The 20,924-nt window shown below is 54.0% G+C and overlaps 3 protein-coding genes across 19 annotated transcripts in view; 1 reads left to right on the forward strand and 2 right to left on the reverse strand.

The window, feature by feature from the left end:
* MTCH2 (mitochondrial carrier 2) overlaps nucleotides 1-595 on the reverse strand; it is a 60,135-nt gene extending 59,540 nt beyond the window's left edge. For all 7 annotated transcript variants that reach the window (XM_050956941.1, XM_050956938.1, XM_050956943.1 and 4 more), the window contains exon 1: nucleotides 479-595. In XM_050956941.1, coding sequence (XP_050812898.1) covers nucleotides 479-565 — 87 coding nt within the window. In that variant the 5' untranslated portion in view covers nucleotides 566-595. The remainder of the gene's footprint in view (nucleotides 1-478) is intronic.
* LOC127051395 (collagen alpha-2(I) chain-like) lies at nucleotides 564-4,866 on the forward strand. Its single transcript, XM_050953658.1, has 2 exons — nucleotides 564-1,075; nucleotides 2,940-4,866. Exons 1-2 carry the CDS (start codon nucleotides 564-566, stop codon nucleotides 3,544-3,546), a joined length of 1,119 nt encoding a protein of 372 aa, XP_050809615.1. The 3' UTR covers nucleotides 3,547-4,866.
* Nucleotides 4,867-9,488: 4,622 nt separating this feature from the next.
* The window catches only part of AGBL2 (AGBL carboxypeptidase 2), a 46,442-nt gene continuing 35,006 nt past the window's right edge, over nucleotides 9,489-20,924 (reverse strand). For 8 of the 11 annotated variants that reach the window (XM_050956721.1, XM_050956719.1, XM_050956716.1 and 5 more), the window contains 3 exons: nucleotides 18,565-18,768; nucleotides 17,748-17,799; nucleotides 9,489-9,808 (listed from right to left, as the gene is read on the reverse strand). In XM_050956721.1, the coding sequence (XP_050812678.1) occupies nucleotides 9,580-9,808; nucleotides 17,748-17,799; nucleotides 18,565-18,768 (485 nt within the window). In that variant the 3' untranslated portion in view covers nucleotides 9,489-9,579. Of the gene's footprint in view, nucleotides 9,809-17,691; nucleotides 17,800-18,564; nucleotides 18,769-20,924 lie in introns of all 11 variants that reach the window. The other 3 variants (XM_050956725.1, XM_050956723.1, XM_050956720.1) reach the window with 2 other exon arrangements.

Genomic DNA, 20,924 nt, shown 5'->3' on the forward strand with positions numbered 1-20,924 from the left:
TCCCGGCCCCTGGATTTCTGTGCCTCTCTCAGTAAATTGTTCCAGTAACCGCTGGGTGCTCGCTCTGTGGTCTGAGCAAACCGGGGTACATGGGGGGGGGGGGGCAGGACAGAGTCAGGGTGGGTTCAAAGGGGGCAAGGTGCCGGGGGGGGGCACTTATGGCCTCTGCCTGGTACTTGGGGATCGGTGGTTCTCGCACGATCCAGGCTCCGTACAGGAGGCAGCTGCGGGGAGCTCAGTCCTGGGTCCCACAGCAGCGCAAGGCCCCGGGCCGCTGCACGGACACCCCGGCCGGCCGGGAGCGCAGAGGGCGGGGCCCTGCCTGTGCTGGGGGAGGGGCGGAGAGCCAGGCCCCGCCCCCGCCGCTTGGACTCTGAACCCCCCGAGCCGCAGCGCCGCTCTGGGGCCACCCACGGGCCGCGGGGCGGGGCAGCTCGGAGCGCGGGGGGGGGCACGCGGGGTCCCGGGCCGCTCTCACCTGCACCAGCACCTTGACGTACATGAGCGGCTGCGAGAGCGCGGTGAGGCCGGAGCCCAGCAGCACCTGCGAGGCCGAGTCCGCCATGCTGCGCCGGGCCGGGTACGTCACCGCGCCGCCCCCACGTGACCGGCACCGAAAAGGGCACAGGGCGGGACTGCCATCCCGGGAACTTCCGGGTACCTTTCCTTCCACTTCCGGTGCCCCGCCCCGTCGGCCATCGTCACTTCCTGTTTTCTTAAATGGTCCAATTGGGGCTTTGGGAGGCGGGGCGGAGCCCTCGGGCTGGCAGGGGGTTGGCTCCCCTGGGGGCGGGGCGCGGTTGCCGGGTGTCCGGGGTCGGAAAAGGGGCGTGGCGGCTCCGGTCTGCAAGTCCGGTGGGAGGCGCAGCGGGGCCAAGGCACGTCCCCGCCCCCAGCTCCTGGGCAGAGGCGCGGCCAGGGGGCTCCGCGCCACGCGCAGCTCTCATTGGTCAGGGACCGCGGCCAATGGGAGCTGCAGGGCCGGTGCCTGCGGGCGGGGCAGTGCCCAGAGCCCCCTGGCTGCACCTCCACGTTACGGCGGGGACGTGCCCTCTGCTTCCCGGAGCTGGTCGAGGTAAGTGCTGCCCAGAGCCTGCACCCCGACCCCCAGCCCTGATCCCCCTCTCACCCTCCGAACCCCTCGGCCCCAGCCTGGTTCCTGCTCCTGCACCCCAAACCCCTCGGCCCCAGCCTGGTTCCTGCTCCTGCACCCCAAACCCCTCGGCCCCAGCCTGGATCCTGCTCCTGCACCCCAAACCCCTCGGCCCCAGCCTGGATCCTGCTCCTGCTCCTGCACCCCAAACCCCTCGGCCCCAGCCTGGATCCTGCTCCTGTACCCCAACCCCCTCATTCTCAGCCCCACACCAGAGCCAGCAGCCCAAGCTGGAGCCCTTACCCCTCCACATTCCAGCCCAGAGCCCCCTCCTGCACCCCAAACCCCTCATCCCCAGCCCTACCCCAGAGTCAGCACCCCCCAGTTACAGCCTCACCCCCTCAGAGAAGGGTTGGGGCAGGGCCAGGGGTGGGGCAAGGGTGTTCGGTTCTGTGCAAGTAGGAAGTTGGCAATCCTACTCACTGCGTTTGAGCAACAGACAGGCACTACCCAATGACACCAGGAGTCCTGGTTCCAGCCCCCTGCTCTAACCACTAACTCCCACTCCCCTCTCAGAGCTAGGGATAAAGCCAAAACTTCCTGATCCCCAACTTTCTACTGCCCTCTAGCCAACGGTTGTATAAACAAAACCTGTGTCATGTCCCTCTCCAGTGGCCAGGCCACATAACCACTAACAATGTCTCCTTCAGCTTGGGGGCAGGGTCCCTGTGGGGGCATGAGAAGGTCGCTGGTTCCATCCTGACTGGTGACCCACTGGAGGCACGGGATGGAATTTCTCTTGCGCCAATCTTCTTTTGAATCTGGCTTATTTAATTCACACACTGAGGAAAAGATCCTTGTAACCAGGCATTTTAGTGCAAGGCCGTCCCGCTCCTCCCATGGTGCCATGGTTCGTGTAACACGTGGGCAGGTTTGCAGACTGAGAGGGAAGGCTGCAGAGTCAAACCCTCCAGAATCAGCAATTGCCACAGTTAAGGTTTCCTGAACAACCTTAACTTTGCGCACTTGACCATGTGCATTACGACACCATCCTTTAACTGCATGATCACATCCTAATTTTACCTACATGAGTCACCAGCCGGGTTTGAACTCAGGGGGAATCTGTATGGAAATTGCAGTAAGTTGAAGATTGAAGAGCAGACCCAGTGGTCTCCTGGCTCCCACCCCAGTGCACCTTCCCCAAGGCTGCAGGGTACATTGACGGTGACCTGTCCCCACCCCACAGAGCTATGGACAAGCTGCATGTGTGATGAAGTGGGTTTTTCCCCTTGTTATGTTGTATGTGAGCCTATGTGAGTCACCAATGCCCAGGTGGTGGGAATAAGGGTGTGAGACCCTTGGGGCAGGTGAGGCTGCTCCAGCTGCATGCATAAAAGCGATGGCTGATGCCCTTCCTAACCTGAGAACCAGGAGGGAGGTGCAACCAGTTGGCACAGAATCACAACCCTGATGCCCTGGAATTGCTCTGTATGACTCCCCTCAGGGCACGCTGTCCAGAGCAAGAAACCTTCTCGGCTATGGCCTTCCTGGGTCTGACCCTGGAGCATTCAGCATCCCTGTCCGTGCACTTCCTGCAACGGGTCCACCTGGTCGGGACCCCTGAGGCAGCCAGAGGGCCCTGCACCCCCATGTTGCACTCAACAGTGACTCTCAGCCAACGTGTAAAACAGAAGGTTTATTAGTTGACAGGAACACAGTATAGAACAGGACTTGTTAGCATGGAAATCAGTGACTTTCAGCCAAGTCCATCTTGGGGGAGTCCCGGGCCTGGTGCCCTGGTGTTGCCAAGCCTCAAAACGTAACAAAGCTGCTCTGCCTTTCACAGCAAGCTCAGAACAAGCCAATCCCATTTCAGAGGCACAGCCCCACCAACAACCAAGCCCAGAACAAGCCAATTCCATTTCAGAGGCACCGCCCTCTGCCAACAACCAAGCCCAGAACAAGCCAATCGCCACCCCGCCAGCCATCACCATCCCTCTGGCCTCCCCGCCAGCCGTCACCCCTCCGGCCAACCTGTCAACGGCAGGACCATAATATCCAAGTCATGCACCTCTCCAGCGCCTGGGCTATGGAGTTCCTGGCCGCCAGCAGGACTTTTTCCCCACACCGGGATCTGCAGGAACCCCTTTGGCCTGGCGGATCACAAAGAGCTGAGCCAGGAACTGAAGTGCAAACCACAGGAGATCAGCGAGGTTGAGCAGAGGTGGGCAGCCGGATCTCCGACACGTCTGTTTTCCTTCCTCCAGTGTTTGTCTTGCTTCCCAAGCAAAGTGTTACCTGGTTGCATCTCCCTCCTGAATCTCAGGTTAGGAAGGGCATCAGCCATCACTTACGTGCAGGTGCAGGTGCAGGCAGATGGAGCAGCCTCACCTGCCCCCGAGCGTCTCGGCAAAAGTCACACACACTTACTCCCACCACCTGGGTATTGGTGAACTGAGGTACACACAGTGTTCCTGCAAAACAATAACACTCACATAGACTCACGTACAACATAATAAGGGGAAAAACCCACTTCATCACAGCATGACACTTGGCCAGGCTGACGGTCCCAGGGTCTTCTGGATGTTGCAGGGACCTCTGCGTACTTTGGCCATGCTAAATGGGATCTGCAGATTAGAGACAATGTGTGAGAGACGCAGGAAGATATAAGGTACCGTCGGCTTCCTGTAGTTGCAGACCCTGGCTCAATGTCTTATTCGGGGCTGGGTGGAGCTGGGCACTGGGGTGTTAGTGGCAGCACTGAGGGGCCCCTTGCTGCCCCATCATGGCATCTGTTCTCACCGTCCTCTTCCCTGCTGAGTATTGGAGACAGCTAGGGCGTGAGTCCGGAGGGGTGGGGAGCGGATCTGAGACCGGGATGTGTGCCCACAGAGGGAATCTGACACCAGGGCTTGTGTCGGGGGAGATCTGAGGCCAGGTCATGTGCCCATGAGGGATATCTGAGACCAGGGCTTGTGTCCATGGGGGTGTGTGATGTTGCACTCAATATGTTTTATGGAAATATGCTAATGAGTGTGAATATGATGTAACTGGAATATGCTTTATGCAAAAGGTCTCTTATAAGGTATCGTCACAGAGGTTATAACCTACTGAATATATTCCTCCTATTTGTATGCATGTATTGTCCTTGGATCTGAAGCTAGAAATATGAAGCATAACTCAGAATCCTATTGTAATTTTGCAAAGTGTGGCTTAGAATCTTGATGGCTCCCATTGATTAGGACAATTGGTTGTGAATGGGTTTATTTACCTGCAAGCCTTCCTGTGTACGTGTGGGCCAGCCCATGGGTAATGAAGAATGAGGTCTCACAGGGACATATGACCATGTCACATGATACTGGAATCCATCTTAAATCTGGTATTTTTCCATTTAGAAGGAGGGGTGGGGACCCAGAGAGACAAAAGATTCCTGCCTTGTGCCAAAGCTAGAAAAGTGGATGGAGCAGGACAGAGAGGGCAGCCAATCATGTGAAAACCCTTAGTTAACACCTAAGATGTCTGCTGGAACTAACAAGGGCTGTACCAGGGGAAAGGATTGGGCCAGGCTAGGAAGGAGTCTAGTCTGTGAAAGCAGCTTATTGGAACATCTCTGAGGGTGAGATTTACCTGTATTCAGTTTCTTAATGTATTAGGCTTAGACTTGTGTGTTTTTGTTTTATTTTGCTTTGTGACTTACTTTGTTCTGTCTGTTATTACTTGAAAGCACTTAAATCCTACTTTTTATACTTAATAAAATCACTTTTGTTTATTAATTAACCCAGAGTAAGTGATTAATACCTGGGGGAGCAAACAGCTGTGCATTTCTCTCTCTCAGTGATATAGAGGGAGAACAATTTATGAATTTACCCTGTATAAGCTTTATACAGAGTAAAATGGTTTTATTTGGGGTTTGGATCCCATTGGGAGCTGGGTGTCTGGGTGCTGGAGTTAGGTAACCTGCAGAGATGATTTCACTTACAGCCTGCAGCTTTGGGGGTGTGGCCCAGACCCTGGGTCTGTGTTGCGGCAGGGTTGTGTGTCTGGCTCAACAAGGCAGGGTGCTGGAAGTCCCAAGCTGGCAGGGAAAACCGGCTCAGAGGTAATTTCAGCACATCAGGTGACAGTCCCAAGGGGGGTCTCTGTGACCAAACCTGTCACAGTGGCATAATGGAGCAGGCTCTGTGCACAGCTCAATGCTTTGAGACACTGGCAGTGATTTTAAGTGTGGTGGCTGGAGAACAGACAAAGTGGTTACTGGTTGGTTATTTTCTGTTTTGCTTATTTTGGGAAAGGGAAGTAGGAACATAAGAACAGGAAAATGAGTGAAAGCAGTGAAGCGATTGCAAAGTTGGAGCTTTTTAGGCTTCAAGTTGCAGAAAAGGAGAGATTATTGCAACTGAAAGAACTGGAGAAAACAGAAGAAGAGTCACCCAGGGAGGAGGCCACACACAGAAGGGTTATGGAAGCCCAGAGGTTAACACAGCAAGCTGCTCCGGAGGAGAAGGAAAGAGAGAGGCAGCAAGCCCTGGAGTTAAAAGACAAAGAAATTGAGGCCCAGAGACAAGCCCAAATTGTGATCCAGAAACATGAACTGGCTGTAATGGAGTGGAAGAGACAAAACCCTTCAGCAGCTGGCTCCACTTCCCCAAAAATCCACGAATGGGCGCGGTTATGTCCATCATATGATGAATCCAGTGATATTGCCGAATATTTCATCACCTTTGAGAGACTGTGCACTCTCCATGCAATTCCTGAGGATTAAAAAATTACTACTTTGGTTGCAGAATTCACTGGGAGAGCTCTGGACATATTCAATAAGATGTTTATTGCTGATGCTTCAAACTATGGTAAATTTAAGGAACTGGTTTTGAAACAGTTCCAGATTACACCTGAATCCTACAGGGTAAAATTCAGGAGTTTTAAGAGGGGATCTGGATTATGTAATGTGGCCTATGTAAATGAAATGAGAGATTTGTTAGACAAGTGAGTGAGGGGAAAAGGTATTACAAGCTTTGAAGAAATGTGTGATTTGGTTACTCAGGAACAGTTCCTGAATATGGGCAGTAATGGTGTAAAACAGTATTTGTGGGACAAAAAGGTGGATGCAGTGGGTGAATTAGCTGAGTTTGCAGAGTCTTATGAGCAATCACAAGCTGCAATTAAACATAAACCACTGGTAGAGGGGTACAGGGTTGGTGGAAAGCAGAATCACCATTTAACCTTTGGGGAAAAAGGAGGTTGGACACTCACTTCTCCATTCCCTCGTTACTCGTCCCAAGTCTCCTGTACAAGCAGAGGAGCCCAGAAGGTGCTATCATTGTAAATCCACTGAGCATCTGAGGAATAAGTGGCCTGGGCTGAGTGGGAACACACTGCTTCTCAGGGCACAGGGGTATCCCAGGCTACTGCCTCTTACCACAAAGGATTTGTAAAGGTTGCTTCTACACAACCAAGCAGTGAGCATATGCATGCTATTAAGCTTAATGGTAAAATGCTCCAAGGTTGGAGGGATACTGGTGCAGAAATTTCTGTGGTCAGGAGGAACCTGATCCATGAGAAGGATTTGTTACCAGAAAAAGTGGGAGGTTACAAAGTCCTTGCACCTTTAGCTAACTGGTGATTTGCAGGCTAAACTAACAGTTGCAGCAATGGCACGCAATTTTGCACCATTTCTACTGGGGAATGATTTTTTGATGTGGCAGAAGCTCTCCCAGGATTTGTTAGCAGCAAGAAGGAATCTTGTGCTGAGAGCCCCAGAGGGGAGGGTGAAGTCACATGGACCGCTGGGGGAAAAGGAGAGTGTCTCTATAATTCCTCAGTAGCAGTGGGAAATGGGCCGTTTGGCGCAGGGATGGTCAAGGCCAATTCCTGTAGCCCCAGGTGTCCGCAGGGGAGATCTGAGACCAGGCTGCATGTCCATGTGGGGAGGATCTGAGACCAGGGAGTGTGCTGCCCATGGGGGGGGGAGGGGGTCTGAGACCAAGCCGTGTGCCCATGGGGGGTGGATCTGAGACGGGGGTAAGATGGATTTATTTGGGATTTGGACCCCATTGGGAGCTGGGCATCTGACTGTTGGAGACAGGAGCACTTCTTAAGCTGTTTTCAGTTAAGCCTGCAGTTTGTGGGACGTGGTTCAGACCTGGGTCTGTCTTTGTAGCAGGCTAGTGTGTCTGGCACAACCAGGCAGGATTCTGAAGTCCCAGGCTGGCAGGGAAAGCAGAGGCAGAGATAGTCTCAGCACATCAGTTGGCAGTGCCCAAGGGGTCTCTGTGATCTCAACCCATCACAGCCCCCTCCCGCACCCTGAATCCCTCATTTCTGGCCCCACTCCAGAGTCTGCACCCCCAGCTGGAGCCCGCACCCCCTCCTGCACCCCACCCGCCTGCCCCAGTCCAGTGAATGTGAGGGTGGGATTGAGCGAGGGGGGTGGGGCCTCAGAGAAGGGTGGAGCAGGGGCAGGACCTCGGGGAAAGGGGGGGGCAAGTGTGTTTGGTTTTGTGCAATTAAAAAGTTGACAAACCTAACGGGGATCAGAGTCACTGGGGGAGGGGGTGGCTCCCCGGTAGCCCTGGCTGGGGAGGAGAGGACAGAATGACATGGGGGGGGCTGGTTCCCCTGTAGCCCTGGCTAGGTGTGGGGGGAGGCAGAGTGATGTGGGGGCCTGGGTCCCCTGTAGCCCTGGCTGGATAGGTGGGGGAGGGGCTGCCTTTTGCTGCAGCCAGTCCCCCTGCCCCTGATGCTTTGTGCACATCAGCCCCTGCTGCGATTCATGTAGCTTCTCCCTTGGCACAGAGGATCCATCACACCCGGTGGGATCCCCCAGCTGCTCTGCCCTGAGGTGGCTGCTTCCACTTCAGTGTCTCAGTTGCCTGCTGCACCCCCACCAGCCCCTCGTGCCTGGGCTAATGGGACTCCTGGCTCCCATGTGTCCTCAGCTGCCCAAGGGGAGGGCAGGGCAGGGCCTGGAAGCCCTCTCCTTCCTTGGGGGGCACAGCCCCTGGCTTTTAACAGCCAGCTGTAACTGTGGGGGTCCCTGCGACCCCGCCAAGCTCAGCCTTGGCCAGGCCCAGCCACAGGGGCCTGGGTTGCTGTGAGGCAGGTGCTGTTTATTTTCGTAGCACCCACGTTCCTGGAGGCTCCGTGTCAGAGGTGCCTCTGCCGGGTGACGCCCCATCCCTACCCCCACAGCTCCTGCCGTTTTGTCTAGGCAGTTCCTTGCTTTCTCAAGAGCTCGAATTTGGAAGCTCTCGCTCCCCAAGGTCTGTGGGAGGGGAGAGGCCAGTTCCTGGGCATTCACCGCAGCTGCAGGTGGGCAGCCCCTCATGGCCCTTAGGTGTGTGGGAAGGGGCATCTTCCTCGGCCACTTCCCTTTCCTCCACCTGAGGGGGGCACAGTCCTGCTCCTTGTGAGCCCTGCAATGCCTCCCACACAGCCAGCAGGGGGATGGGGGGCCCCATCTGTGCACCGTCAGAGGCGCTTTGGAGGCCAGTTAGGGTGACCAGACAGCAGCTATGAAAAATCAGGACAGGAGGTGGGGGGTAATAGGCACCTATATAAGACAAAGCCCCAAATATCGGGACTGTCCCTATAATATCAGGACGTCTGGTCACCCTAAGGCCAATTGCCCCTTCTCCACACAGCCCTGAGAAGAGCCCAGCTTGAGGCCGTCTGCAAGAATGACCAGCCTGCAGTGACCTCCGGCCTCTCTTATGAATGAACCTGACCGGGTTACTGCTGGCTACCAGGCCTGCCCTGGCCCTGCTGAAATAACACCCTGCTCCCGGTTTCTCCAGGGACGTTTTGGCTTTGACTCGAGCTGCCCCGGCTGCCTCGCTGCAGCAGCGCTTTGAGAAAGCACAGGAGATATTTTAGTAATCAGGGCTGCCCGATGGCACCATGCCACGTGCCCCTGGTCACCCGTAGCTGTGTGCAGTGTGGTGGGTGGGAGTGGAGAGGGAGAACTGCGAGTCAGAGGCCTGGCCCTGGAGGTGGCAGAACAGGGAATGGGGGGACCAAGGCCATAGTGCTGATGGGCTGGGCCAGATGGAGCCAACACCCCACGGAAGACAGGGCCAGGGCAGCGAGTGACAAACGCAGCCAGTCGGTGCTGAGGCCGTGGGCTGACAGCTGCCCTCCCAGCCTGTGGGCTGTTAACAGCCGTGTGCATGTTACTTGCCGCAGGCCAGCTGGCTTGGGTTCTGTGCCAGCACAAGGAAAGGCCAGGGTGCAACGCTCGTGGCGCAGTCGGCCTGCACTCTGAACAGCCATCCCATCCACTGGAGCCGTGAGCAGCCTGTGGGCTCCCCTGCCCACCGCCGGCAGCTCTCGGAGCCAGTCATCAGAGGGGTCCTGCCCCCGCTGCTCTTCACAGCCCCTTTCAGGGAGGGAGCCCGGCTGACTGTTCCAAAGCCCTTTAATGAGCCTGCCAATGCAGCCAAGCAGGAGGGAGGGGGCTCTGGCAGGGAGAGCCCCAGCCCTGCAGCCCCTTACTGGGGCCAGGAGGGGCTCTTGCGTCTCTCTGGCTCTGCGCAGGGGGGCTGGAACTCCAGCAGGCTCCACGTCACTTGTCTGGGAGGCAGAAGGTGCTGCAATTGACTCCGCTTCAGCGTGTGGGGTCCAACGGGCGCTCTCCGGCCAGGGAGCTGGGGTCTCGGGAAGAGGTTTCTGCTCAGCAGTAGAGTCACAGCGGGCTGCTCGGGGCCCCACCACACAGACCTAAGGGACAGACATCGCTGGTCTCACTCAGGCCTTGGGGCTACCTGGCTGCTGGGTCTGAGCCCATCCTCTCTGCCATATTCCCCACCTCCGGCCCACCCCATCAACCTCTTACCTTTCTCCTTTCCCTGTAAGCTGCTCTCTCTCCAGTCCCTTGTGCCCCCTCCCATCTGGGTGCTCACCCCGAGCCTCTCGCCAGCTCCATCATGCCCCTACTTCCTTCCCTCCAAGGACTGCTGTCCCCATTTCCTCCGGCCTCCCACAAGCTCCCTTGCCACCCCATCCCCTGCCTCATTTCCCAGACAACTCCAGGGCTCTGCCCATCCCTGCCCCATTCCCTTTCCACCCTGGGTCGCTATCTCTCCATCAGATTCGCTCTTCCCACAGCCCCCAGGGCCAGTGTCTCCCCAACACTTCCCCGCTCCCAGGAAGACCCTGTGGTGTCCGTGTCACTGTCACAGGCCGGGCAATGGCCCTTCCCAGCCCTGTCCAGCTGTTACCTGGCAATGCTGCTGAGCCGGAGGGAAGGGGCTCCTGTGGGGAGAGCCCCATCCCTCTGGAGATAGCGGGGCAGAGAGTGAGCACCCCCTGGAGCAGGAAGCTGAGGCTCAGAGGGGAAGTGCCTCAGTCTAGGCCGACCCTCTTCCCCTGCAATGTGGCTCCGTGGGGAAGTGTAATGAGCTGTTCTGTGCTCATACCACTGAACGCTGCCTCTCCACTCCCCCCTTACACTGGTGCATCGGGGGGGTCCCCATTCCCACTGTGGGCTGCAGAGGTAGGAGGCATATCGGAGCCATCAGTCACAGTGGGAGGGCTCAGCCCCCCCTTCCCAGAAAGCTCCCCAGGGAGAAGGGTCCCTAGCCTAACCCAGGGCTGCCTCAGGCAGGGCTCCCCCAGATTTCACCCATTAGAGCACAGGTCAGTAGGCGGTGCTGCAAGATCACCCCCACTGGCATGGCAGCCTGGTCTAGGAGTCACTGGGATCCCTACAGTTACAGCTGGCTGTTAAAAGCCCTGGGCTGTTTATTCTACAATCCACACACATGCTCAGATTGTCTTGAAAGCTGCCATGCCCACTTAGGAGTCGGGGTAGAGTTTATGCTGCAAATTTGGGGTCATTTGGCTAAGGGGCTCCCAGGATCCAGCTCCCGCAAATGACCTGATTTTCTTAGGGTTTTGCATACGCCCACGGAAAACTGAAGCCCAGTATCCAGGGCACTTCGATCCCCTTCCCAGCTCCTGCTGGCTTACAGGGAAAACAGTTCCTTATCTGCACTGTGGCCACTGTTCTCCAAGGAGTGGGGCCAGACACGCATTCCACTCAGGAGGGCATGCCCAGTGCACCGAAGCCAGAGAACTCTGTGTAGCAATGCCCCTTGGGGTACTGCTGGCACCCTCAGGACCCCACCCCACCCCACCCCAGCCGCCGTCAGTTCCTTCGCACTGGCATTCGTTTGTCTGGAGACTCCGATGCAGAGGGACCAAGGGCAGGTCGTGGAGTACACGACTGCACCCACCTCTCAAAGAACAACGGTTACTGTAAACGTAAGTAACCATTTCTTCTTCCAGTGGTTGCAGATGTGGAGTCTGCTAGTGTGACTTGCAAGCCATACTGGCTCGGCGTCTATTTAAATAGTGACTGCAGAACTGCTCTTCCACAGCTCACTTCCACCCTAGAAGCAGTCCTGACCGTGTAGTTTGGTAAAGCTGGGCACGGAAGACTCAGTCGCAGCCCTGCATATATCTAATATGGGAATAACCCTGAGAAATGCCATCTGGTCTGCACAGGAGACAGCACGCCAGGGTGATAATCAAACTGGCTTATTCCCATCCAGACAGAAAGCCAGGTTCATCTTACATCCAACATATGAAGGCGATGGTCATCTGCATTGGAGTGCAGTTAAGGAAAAATACAGGCAACTGAATAGTTTGGTTAAGGTGATGTGTTGAAACCACTTTAGACAAACATTTTGGATGTGGCCTTCAAGCTCCTCTATCTTTCACTAGCTGAGTGTCTGGAGGTCCTGCCATTAGGGCCTGAGTTTACTTGCCCTCCTCACTGATGTTATAGCAATAAGATAGATGTCTTTTGGCAAAGGAGGGACAGAGTATGGGTTGCTAGAGGGTCAAATAGCGGCCCTGTAAGGGCAGCAAGCACAGTGTTAAGTTTCTTTGTAGGTGGGAAGAGGCAAACAACACTTTGCAGGCATCTAACAAGCATGGGGTTGGAAAATACCGACTGCCCGTGGATCAGGGGATGAAACACTGAGATTTGTGCCAAGTTGACCCTCAATGCTTGAGAGCAGGCCCCATGGTTTACGATGTAACCAGTAACCTAAAATGTTCTGAATCCACGCTGCTGCCAATCGAATTCCCCGAGTCAGTGACAAACCCAAAAAGCGTTTCTACTTGGCCAAAGAGGCTGATCTAGTAGATAGCTTCGTACTATTAGCAGAACCTGTTGCACTGCCTCTGAACAGTTCTTTTCCACCTAATCTGACCATGCAGCATCCATACCATGAGATGCAAACTACCAAGACTTGGATGCCACACTGGCCTTGGTGTGGAGACAGTAGGTCCAGGAAGAGTGGAAGAGGCACAGGACAGTGGACCAATTGCCTGTGAAGGCCAGAGAACCAACATTGTCTAGGCCAGGCTGGTGCAATGAGTATCTGTTTGGCCTGATCCAGCTTCATTTTGAGAATGACCTGAGGGACAAGCAGAATTGGGGGAAGGCTGATCCCCCAATTCAGTTGAGGGCATTGGTCAGAGAACCTGGACTGTGACCTGCTCTAGAGTAAAACTGACAGCACTTCTTGTCTTTTGTTGCAAATACGTTGACAGATGGAAAGCTCCAGTCCCTGAAGATGGACCTCAGGATGCTGCTCTTCACAAAGCACTCATGATTCTTGGAGAAATTCTTGCTGAGCTGATTGGCCAATTGATTCTGTGCACCTGGAACGTAGACAGCTGCAGTAATGTCTTTCTTGATGTAAAAGTGCCAAAACTTTATCACTTCCCAACAGAACTGATTGAAGTGGTTTGTTGAACTGGTTTGTTCACACGCTACGTTGCAGTGGTATTGTCAAGATTTATATAAACAGACGTGCCCCTGATGTGAGAGAGAGAAAACCCGGCACACATTGTAAATCACTCAAAGTTCAAGGACCTTAATATATAATGATGCTTCCTGTTCTGTCCTCAAAGACTCCAAATGCACTCCCCAATCTATCGTCGAGGCATCAGTAACTATGGTCCTGGTCAGTAAAGGACAAGTGAAAAACTCTCTCACATACATTGTTCTGATCTGTCCACCGCTCTAACGACTGCAGGACCACTGGAGGCACTCAGACTAGGCTGTTGGACTAGACTGACAATGTGTGAGAGAAACCGGTTTCAACAGGCACACTCTCACAGGTTGAACTACATAAGTACATGATGCCATGTAGCCTAGCAACCCCAAACATACATGAGCTGTGGTTGAGTAGTGAGATTTGAGGGACAGACATAGGTGACAAATTGTTTGAAACCACTTATGAGGGAGAAAGGCCCTTGAACTTGTAGAGTCTAGTAGGGCCCCAATGAACTCAATTTTTTGGACTGGAAGTAATGTAGACTTTCCTTTGTTGAAGATGAGCCCCAGTTGATCGAAGAGACACAGTCTGAATTGGACGTGATGGAGGACTTGGTGTTCAGACTTGCCCCTCACTAGCGAATTGTCCAGTAAGGGAAGCCCCAAATCCCCATTCTCCTGAGATGGGACATCACTGCAGTCATGCACTGGGTGAATACAGCCGGGACTGAGGACAGGCCAAAAAGGAATACAGTAGAACCTCAGAGTAACTAACATCTCAGGAATGGAGGTTGTTCGTAATGCTGAACAAAACGTTCTGGTTGTTCTTTCAAAAATTTACAACTAAACATTCTTAATACAGCTTCGAAACTTTACTATGCAGAAGAAAAATGCTGCTTTCCTTTTTTTTTTTTTTTTAGTAGTTTGCGTTTAACAAAGTACTGTGCCGTATTGGGTTTTCTTTTCTTTTTTGGTCTCTGCTGCTGCCTAATTGTGTACTTCCAGTTCCAAATGAGGGGTGTGGTTGACGGATCAGTTTGTAACTCTGGTGTTCATAATTCAGAGGTGCTACTATATAGCGTATTGATAATGTTGATCTGCCACTACAAATCTGAGGCACTTCCATTATCTTGGGGACACTTTTACATGGAAACAAGCGTCCTGAAAATGGAGGGCAGCAAACCTGTCACGATCCAACGAGGGGAGAACTGTTGCTGGGGTGACTATGCAAATCTCATATATTTGATGCACTTGTTGAGACCTTGGAGGTCGAGTATAGGTGTCAGCCCTCCCTTGGACTTGGGGATCAGGAAGTAACACAAGCAGAACCCCTTTCCCCCAGTGTTGGAGGGGAACATCTTCTATGGCCTTTGAAGCACATAGAGTCTAAAGCTCTTGAAGAGGCAGTGCCTATGAAATGGGTCCCTGAAAAGGGATGGGGCAGGAGGACGGGATGGTTAGGAATTGGACACCATATCCCAGTCCCACAGTGCTTTAAAACCCATCTATCTGTGGCTATTGCGTCCGAAGCAGAGTGGAAGTAGTACAGCCTGTCACCAAGGGGAGGTGGGGGGGAGATATGATTGGAAGATCACTGACGGCTGGAATGCTGACTTAGAGATGTGAGTCAAATGGTCTGTTTGCCCTAAGCTGATGGGGATGAGCCACCTGTTTAGAGGTAAAACCAGAGGACCTTCTCCTCTGTGATTTGTGCCTCCTCTTGGAAAGGTCTTGCTGCCTGGAATCCCAGTGGGAGTACTGATGGTATTGTTGCTATTCCCTCTAATGCCGTCTCTTAATGGCTGGGGTATAGACTCTGACTCCCCGTGAACACACTGAACCTCAAGAGTCCTTACAAGAATGTAGTTTCATCAGTTTTTTTCAGAAAAGAGAGAACCACCCTGCCAAGGGGAGGTTTTCTATATTCTGTTGGATGTCGGGAGCTACCCCAGAGTTCTCCAGCCAAGAAGCTCTTCTCATTCTTATAGCTGCAGCCATAATCCTGGAGGAAACGTCTGCTGCATCGAGCGCCGCTTGTAGTGACATCTTAGCCACTAGACGACCGTCTGCCAGGCATGCCTTAAACTCCTCCTTGGCATCCTCCAGCAACTCATCAGTAAATTGGGACAGTGCATCCCAGTTTGCAAAATCGTATTTAGAAAAAAGCATCCGCTCATTAGCAATGTGCATGAGTAGCGAGGAGGTAGAATAAATCTTCTCCCCATTAAACCAGCTCTCTTGGTCCCCTTTTCTTTGTATGAAAGACTTGCACGCACATACACACACACACCCCGTCACAATCTCTCATTTGCAGCAGTTACCACACAGGAGTTTGGGGCTGGACGAGAGTAGAAACACTCAAATCCTTGCTTGGGGGCATAATACCACTTGTCTGTGTGCTTTGCTGTGGGAGGTAAGGAAACTGGCATGTGCCACAAGGACTTTGCGGGCTCCGAAACAGCATCACTTATAGGGAGGGCTGCGCTTGCAGGGGCTGGAGAATATCCACCAATTTATTGGTGTTTTCTTGGATGCCCAAGGCTGTAGTCATCCTCCTTAAGGAGTCTTGGTGAGACTTAAAGTATTCTGGTGGAATCGTCTGGTGAGGAGGATGACAGGAAGTGGAACAGATGGACTCCCCTATGGTAAGGCTTGTCCCTGTGATAAAGGATCACTCTGCTGTAGTAGACTCAGTGGGAGCCGTATCAGTTTGTCTCCAGTCTCGGTGGGCCAGGAAATGAGAGAACAGAAGGATTCCACATCCTGGCTCTGGAGTGAGCTGATGATTGAGATCTTGAAGAGCAGTGGGCACTCCAAGGCCAGAGAGGAAATTAATGTGGTACAGGAAGCCAGTATGTACCAGGCCAAGAACTCGTGTCCCTGCTGAGGGAACGATGTTCTCTTGGTAATGCTGCTGATCTTCTGGGGGAAGGGGATGGAAGAGAGAGAGAAGGATTCTGAGCCTGATTACAAGGAACCTCCCAAATAGTCAACAGATGAGCTAAACCTGAGAAGCCCACCAAGTACCCTGATCTGTTTGAGGTCCAGTAAGGGGACTGGACCAGTACCAAGGATGATACAGTAGTAAGTGCCATGTGTACTGCTTGGGAAGTTGAGGCTGCACTAAAATGCAGTACTAGAAAGGCTGTCGGTTCTATGCAGAGGTCGGTACCCTAGCCAAAGAATGGCTCGTTACTGAAGGTGTGGAGACTGGGACTAGAGCTATCGTCGGAGCCAAAACCAATATCGGTACCCAAGCTAGATGTCTTGGTGCTGATGCTGGGACCAGATCCACTTCCTTGGTGGGCTTCTTAACTGGTAACAAGGGAGAAGCCAGTAACTGTCCATAGTCCAAAGCAACCAACCCACACTGGCCCAGGACTGCAGGGGGCATCCCCTCAGCTGAGGACTCCTGTATCAGAGGTGAATCTGGGACAGAGAGGCAGAGTAAATCAGCTGCTGCCTGAAAAACCTGTGATCAATACTGTCAGTGCCAATGTTCTGGCACTGGACTCAACAGACGTCCTGCAGAATGGACAGTATGGTACTGGTCAGTTCACTTCTCACTACTGGGGAGTGGGTAGACGGTCCTCGTCCTGCTCTATTTTGGACACTAATGCCCCACACTCCTCCTAGAAGAGAAGGAAGAGTCTCTCTGAGCCCCGGAATGGCTCTGACTAGTTTTGTGAACTCTCTTCCTTGGGGATCACAGAAAGGAGAATGGTCCCTTCCCCGTGGAGAAGAACCTGAGTCTGGCTGTCTATCAGAAATTGGCGCTAGCTCTGACGTAGTTTGTGGGGCCAGGTGAGCTGTGCAAGCTCCCAGATCCTCCTGGAGTTGCTCCTTGAGGTGTTACTTCAGGCTTAGGTCTCCGGCAACCAACACTTTTCTTTCCTATGCCCCTCTCCCAGGCACAACGAGCACTGAATGTGGTGGTCACTAGGTGGGACAGCCACGTGAAGGACAGTGCTTAAAATTCGGTGAAAGCATAGCGCCAGGCTTACTAACTAACCAATCGCTCATGGAACTACTAACCCTAACTAGCTAGCTAACAGGGCTAAAACTATTTACAAAGCACAGAGAATGATCTCGCTGTAGTGCAATAAGCATGAGGAACTGCGAATCAGGCTGTGAGTGGCAAGAAGGAACTGAGTGTGGGAGGTGGGCACTGCCCTTATATAGCCTCAGGAGGGGCCCTGAGGAAGGACAGGGTGCATGTGCCACCCCAGTAGGTACTGGTACGGCTTTGGTGTGCTGGGCACTCATGCACTTGAGTGGAAACATGTCTGTAACCACTCAAAGAAGAACTGCCTCTTGGGAGCTTTTCTGCCCTGAGCTATCTGCTGCTCAGCCCCACCTCCCCCCCATGAGCTAAGTTCCACTTTGGATGTCACTGACTGAGGTTCGCTGGCTTTGCTCGGCCTGGATTTCCAGTTCCTGAAGGATCTGTGGCTGGACCGACCCCTCGACCATGCCATTTACATCCCCCTCCCGCCTTTGCACGCAGAGGCATGTATGCCCACAGAGACCCTTGGGCTGTTTCTTTATGGAGCCTCCATGCCAGTCGAAGGCTCAGAGTGTCCCATTCCCTGGTCACTGACTGCTCTGGTCCTGCCTTCTCAGCTGCAGAGCCAAAGAAGCCCCACTGGAGATGGGTCCCTGCAGAGCAAAGCAGGCAGGGGTGCTCCCTAGGGCTGCAGAAGCTGGGGGTAGTAGTGGGGCCACTGCATGTGCTGAGCTGTCAGACCCCCTTAGGGCTGCAGCTGGGCTCCGTCCCAAGTACCCCCTCCCTTCCATTCTGCACACCTACCCCGCCAGAGTAGGGAGCCCTGGCTGGGTGAGGGGGCGCGGGCCCCAGCACGGTACCTGCATGGGCTGGTTCCAACCGTGGATGCAGAATGCGCCAACGTTGAGCTGCCTGGGGACGGAAGAGAGGCAAAGGTCAGAGCACTAAGAAGCAACAGGCTCCAGCAACCCCTGCTCTGGCCCTTGGTGCGGCTCCACGGGAGCAGGGCCTGAAGGGCCATGATGTAGGGGAGGGGGGAGGTGACCCCCATGCCTGGAGAGATTCATGACTGGAGAGATTCCTCTCCCTTCCCCCACCACAGATCATCAGCTCCCTCCCTGACGGCACAGAGACTCCTCACGCACACTTTGCACCCACTGGCTACCCCTAGTGGGAACCAGGTGGATCCCATGGGGGTGAGGTCACCATGTTTACCTTGCAGCAGGGATGGGGCCAGCGGTGCTGGAACAATCTGTATAGTGGGGGTGTTGAGAAACATTTAACCAAACTGTAAACCCTGTGTATGATGGAAACCACTCCAAGCCAGGGGTGTGGTCACACCCCCAGCACCCCTTGTTCCAGCATCTATGAATAGGGCCCATATACCACCATCCTCATGGTAGGGGGGTATGGGATTTCCATAGAACACCCCAGCTCTGCCAGGCACTGAGGGGAGGAAGGAATTTCCCAGGAACAGCCGAGCTCTGCCAGGCACTGAGGGCTCGGGGAGGGGGGAATTTCCCAGGAACAGCCCAGTTCTGCCAGGATCTGAGATGGGGGACAGGGAGGCAACCGTGGACCATGGCAGGTACCTGGCCTATCCCTTTGCCCTGAGTGCGCCGCCCTCCTGCAGAAGGGCACTCCCCCCGGTGGCACCAGCCCATTCCCCACAATCACCTGCATGCTGACTGCCGTGGGGCTCTCCGTCCAGCTGGAAATGGAAGGGCAGGAGGTGCTCTCTGATGGGCAAGGCGTCGGCGGGTCTCTGGGGCTGCGGCGGGGTCAGCATGGTGATAAGCAGGGGCTGGGGCTGCTGGGCCTTCCACAGGCGCTCAGGCCCAGGACTGTGCTGGTGACACTTACGCTCCCACAGACGCTCTTCTGGGAGCAGACAAACAGCAGGGGCAGAGGGTTTGAGCCCAGGGACAGAGCCCCCAGTGCCTGGGAGCTGTGGCAGGCCTGCTCTGACTGGGGTATCCACCCATTCCTTCACCCCCCACCCATGTCCTTAGCAAGCCACAACTGGGAGCTAGCCTACAGAGAGCTTCCTGGGGATCTGCCCAACCCCAGGGAGCTCCAAGGGGTGGGTTCGTGAGGGAATGTAGACCCCATGCAGTCAGGGAATGAGGGGCACATGCCTTGCACCAGTGTGGGATGGGGACAGGGCAAGTGTCCTAAGGATGGGGGCCATCTTGGGTGTCCTGCAGGGGACTCAGAGTCTCTGAGAGTGCCCTGTCCCGTCCCCCGCAGTGTCCCCCTCTGCTGCCTCCCGGCTCCCATTCTGCATTGCCCTCCTAAGAACCCCCAGGAATGGGGAGGGGAGGTCTGAAACTAGCAAGAGACTCCGAGGCAGCAGAGCAGAGAGGCATGTCCCCCTCTTCCTCAGTTCTCCAGCCAGGGCCTGGCCAAGCCACACTAGCAGACATCCCCTCTTAGTACATAGGCTCTCTCTTGAGACAGGGCCATCTGACAAACGTGGGTGGGCCCTGCTCCTTCATGCAGGGAGGGCCTCACAGCCAGCAGCTGTGTGGAGGGCTGCTAGCAAGGAGACAGGCATAGCTCTTACCCTTGTCAAAGGGAAACGTGTTCTCTTCATCTCAGGTTCATTCATGCCGTCACCCCCACCCTCTGGATCAATGCAGCGACACAGGTCACGGGGGTGAAGAAACCACAGCCCTGACCAGTGTAGCTCTGCTGACAAAACCCCCAGCGCAGACACAGCTATTGCAAGGCAGCTTCCATGGACGTAGCCGCAGTCATTCGGGAGGAAAAACAGTTACCTTCTCATAACTGTTGTTTTTTGAGATGTGTTGTTCACGTCCATTCCAATCAGGTGTGCGCACACCAGCTGCACAGTTGTCGGAAAGTTTTCCCTTAGCAGCTCCCGTCGAGTCAGCTGTGGAGCCCCCTGGAGTGGCACCTTCAGGGTGCTCAATATGATGATGATGATGATGATGGGCAATCACTCATTACCAAGTATGATCATTTTCCATGGGAGTTATGGGTCCTCAGGTGGCTAATAAGGCCAATCCTTGAACCACAAGCTCTGTTACAATGAGGGCAGATGTTTTCAGGCTCAGCAGGAGGCTGCTGACCATGACTGGGAGCCAGTCTCTCCTTCATCCTGCACCTCTTGTCCTCTTCGGCAAGTTCAAAATGCAGGGGACCATCACATAGGACTTCACTCCCAAGTATCAAGTGTCTCCCAAGTATCAATGTCAATATTAGATTTTTTTAGGTTGTCCTTCAGCAAGTCCTTATAATGCTTCCGTTGTCCAACTACGTTATGGTGCCCTTCGTTCAGCTGAGAGAACAGGACCTGTTTTGGGAGGTGATGGTCTGGCAGCTGGACAACATGACCAGTCCAGTGGAACTGCTGATGGATGATCATTGCCTCAATACTAGTGGTCTTTGCCTCTTCCAGGACACTAATATTGGCACGGCTGTCTTCCCATTTGATCTTCAGGATCTTATGAAGGCAGCATTGATGGTGCCTCTCAAGGACTTTCAAGTGGTGTCTATAGGTTGTCCAAGTTTCGGACCCATGCAAAGGTGTTGGGAGAATAATGGCTTGATAAACAGGAAGCTTGGGTCTGTTCCAATGTCCTGATCTTCAAAAACCCTGTGCTGTAAATGAGAAAAAGCTACATCAGGAGATGCTGAATTTCTGCATCAATATCTGTCTTAGATTAAAGATGATTTCCAAGGTAGAGGAAATGATCGACATTCTCTGGTGCCACTCCAGTGATTTTGATAGATGGGGCATATAATACCTCATCTGGAGAGGGCTGATAGAGCACTTTAGTCTCATTGATTTTAAGAGTGAAACCAAGACATGCGGAAGTGTCAGCAAACACATTCAGGATAGTTTGAAGATCTTTCTCAGAGTGGGCAAAGATTGCGTTGTCATCAGTATACTGAAGTTCCACAATAGATGATGTAAAAATCTTACTCTTGGCTTTCAGCCTGCTAAGCCTGAGCAGCTTTCCATCCATTCTGTAAATGATTTTCATGCCAGCTGTAAACTTCCCAGCAAT

The sequence above is a fragment of the Gopherus flavomarginatus genome, chromosome 5 (genome assembly GCF_025201925.1).
Source record: "Gopherus flavomarginatus isolate rGopFla2 chromosome 5, rGopFla2.mat.asm, whole genome shotgun sequence".
Taxonomy (NCBI): domain Eukaryota; kingdom Metazoa; phylum Chordata; order Testudines; family Testudinidae; genus Gopherus; species Gopherus flavomarginatus.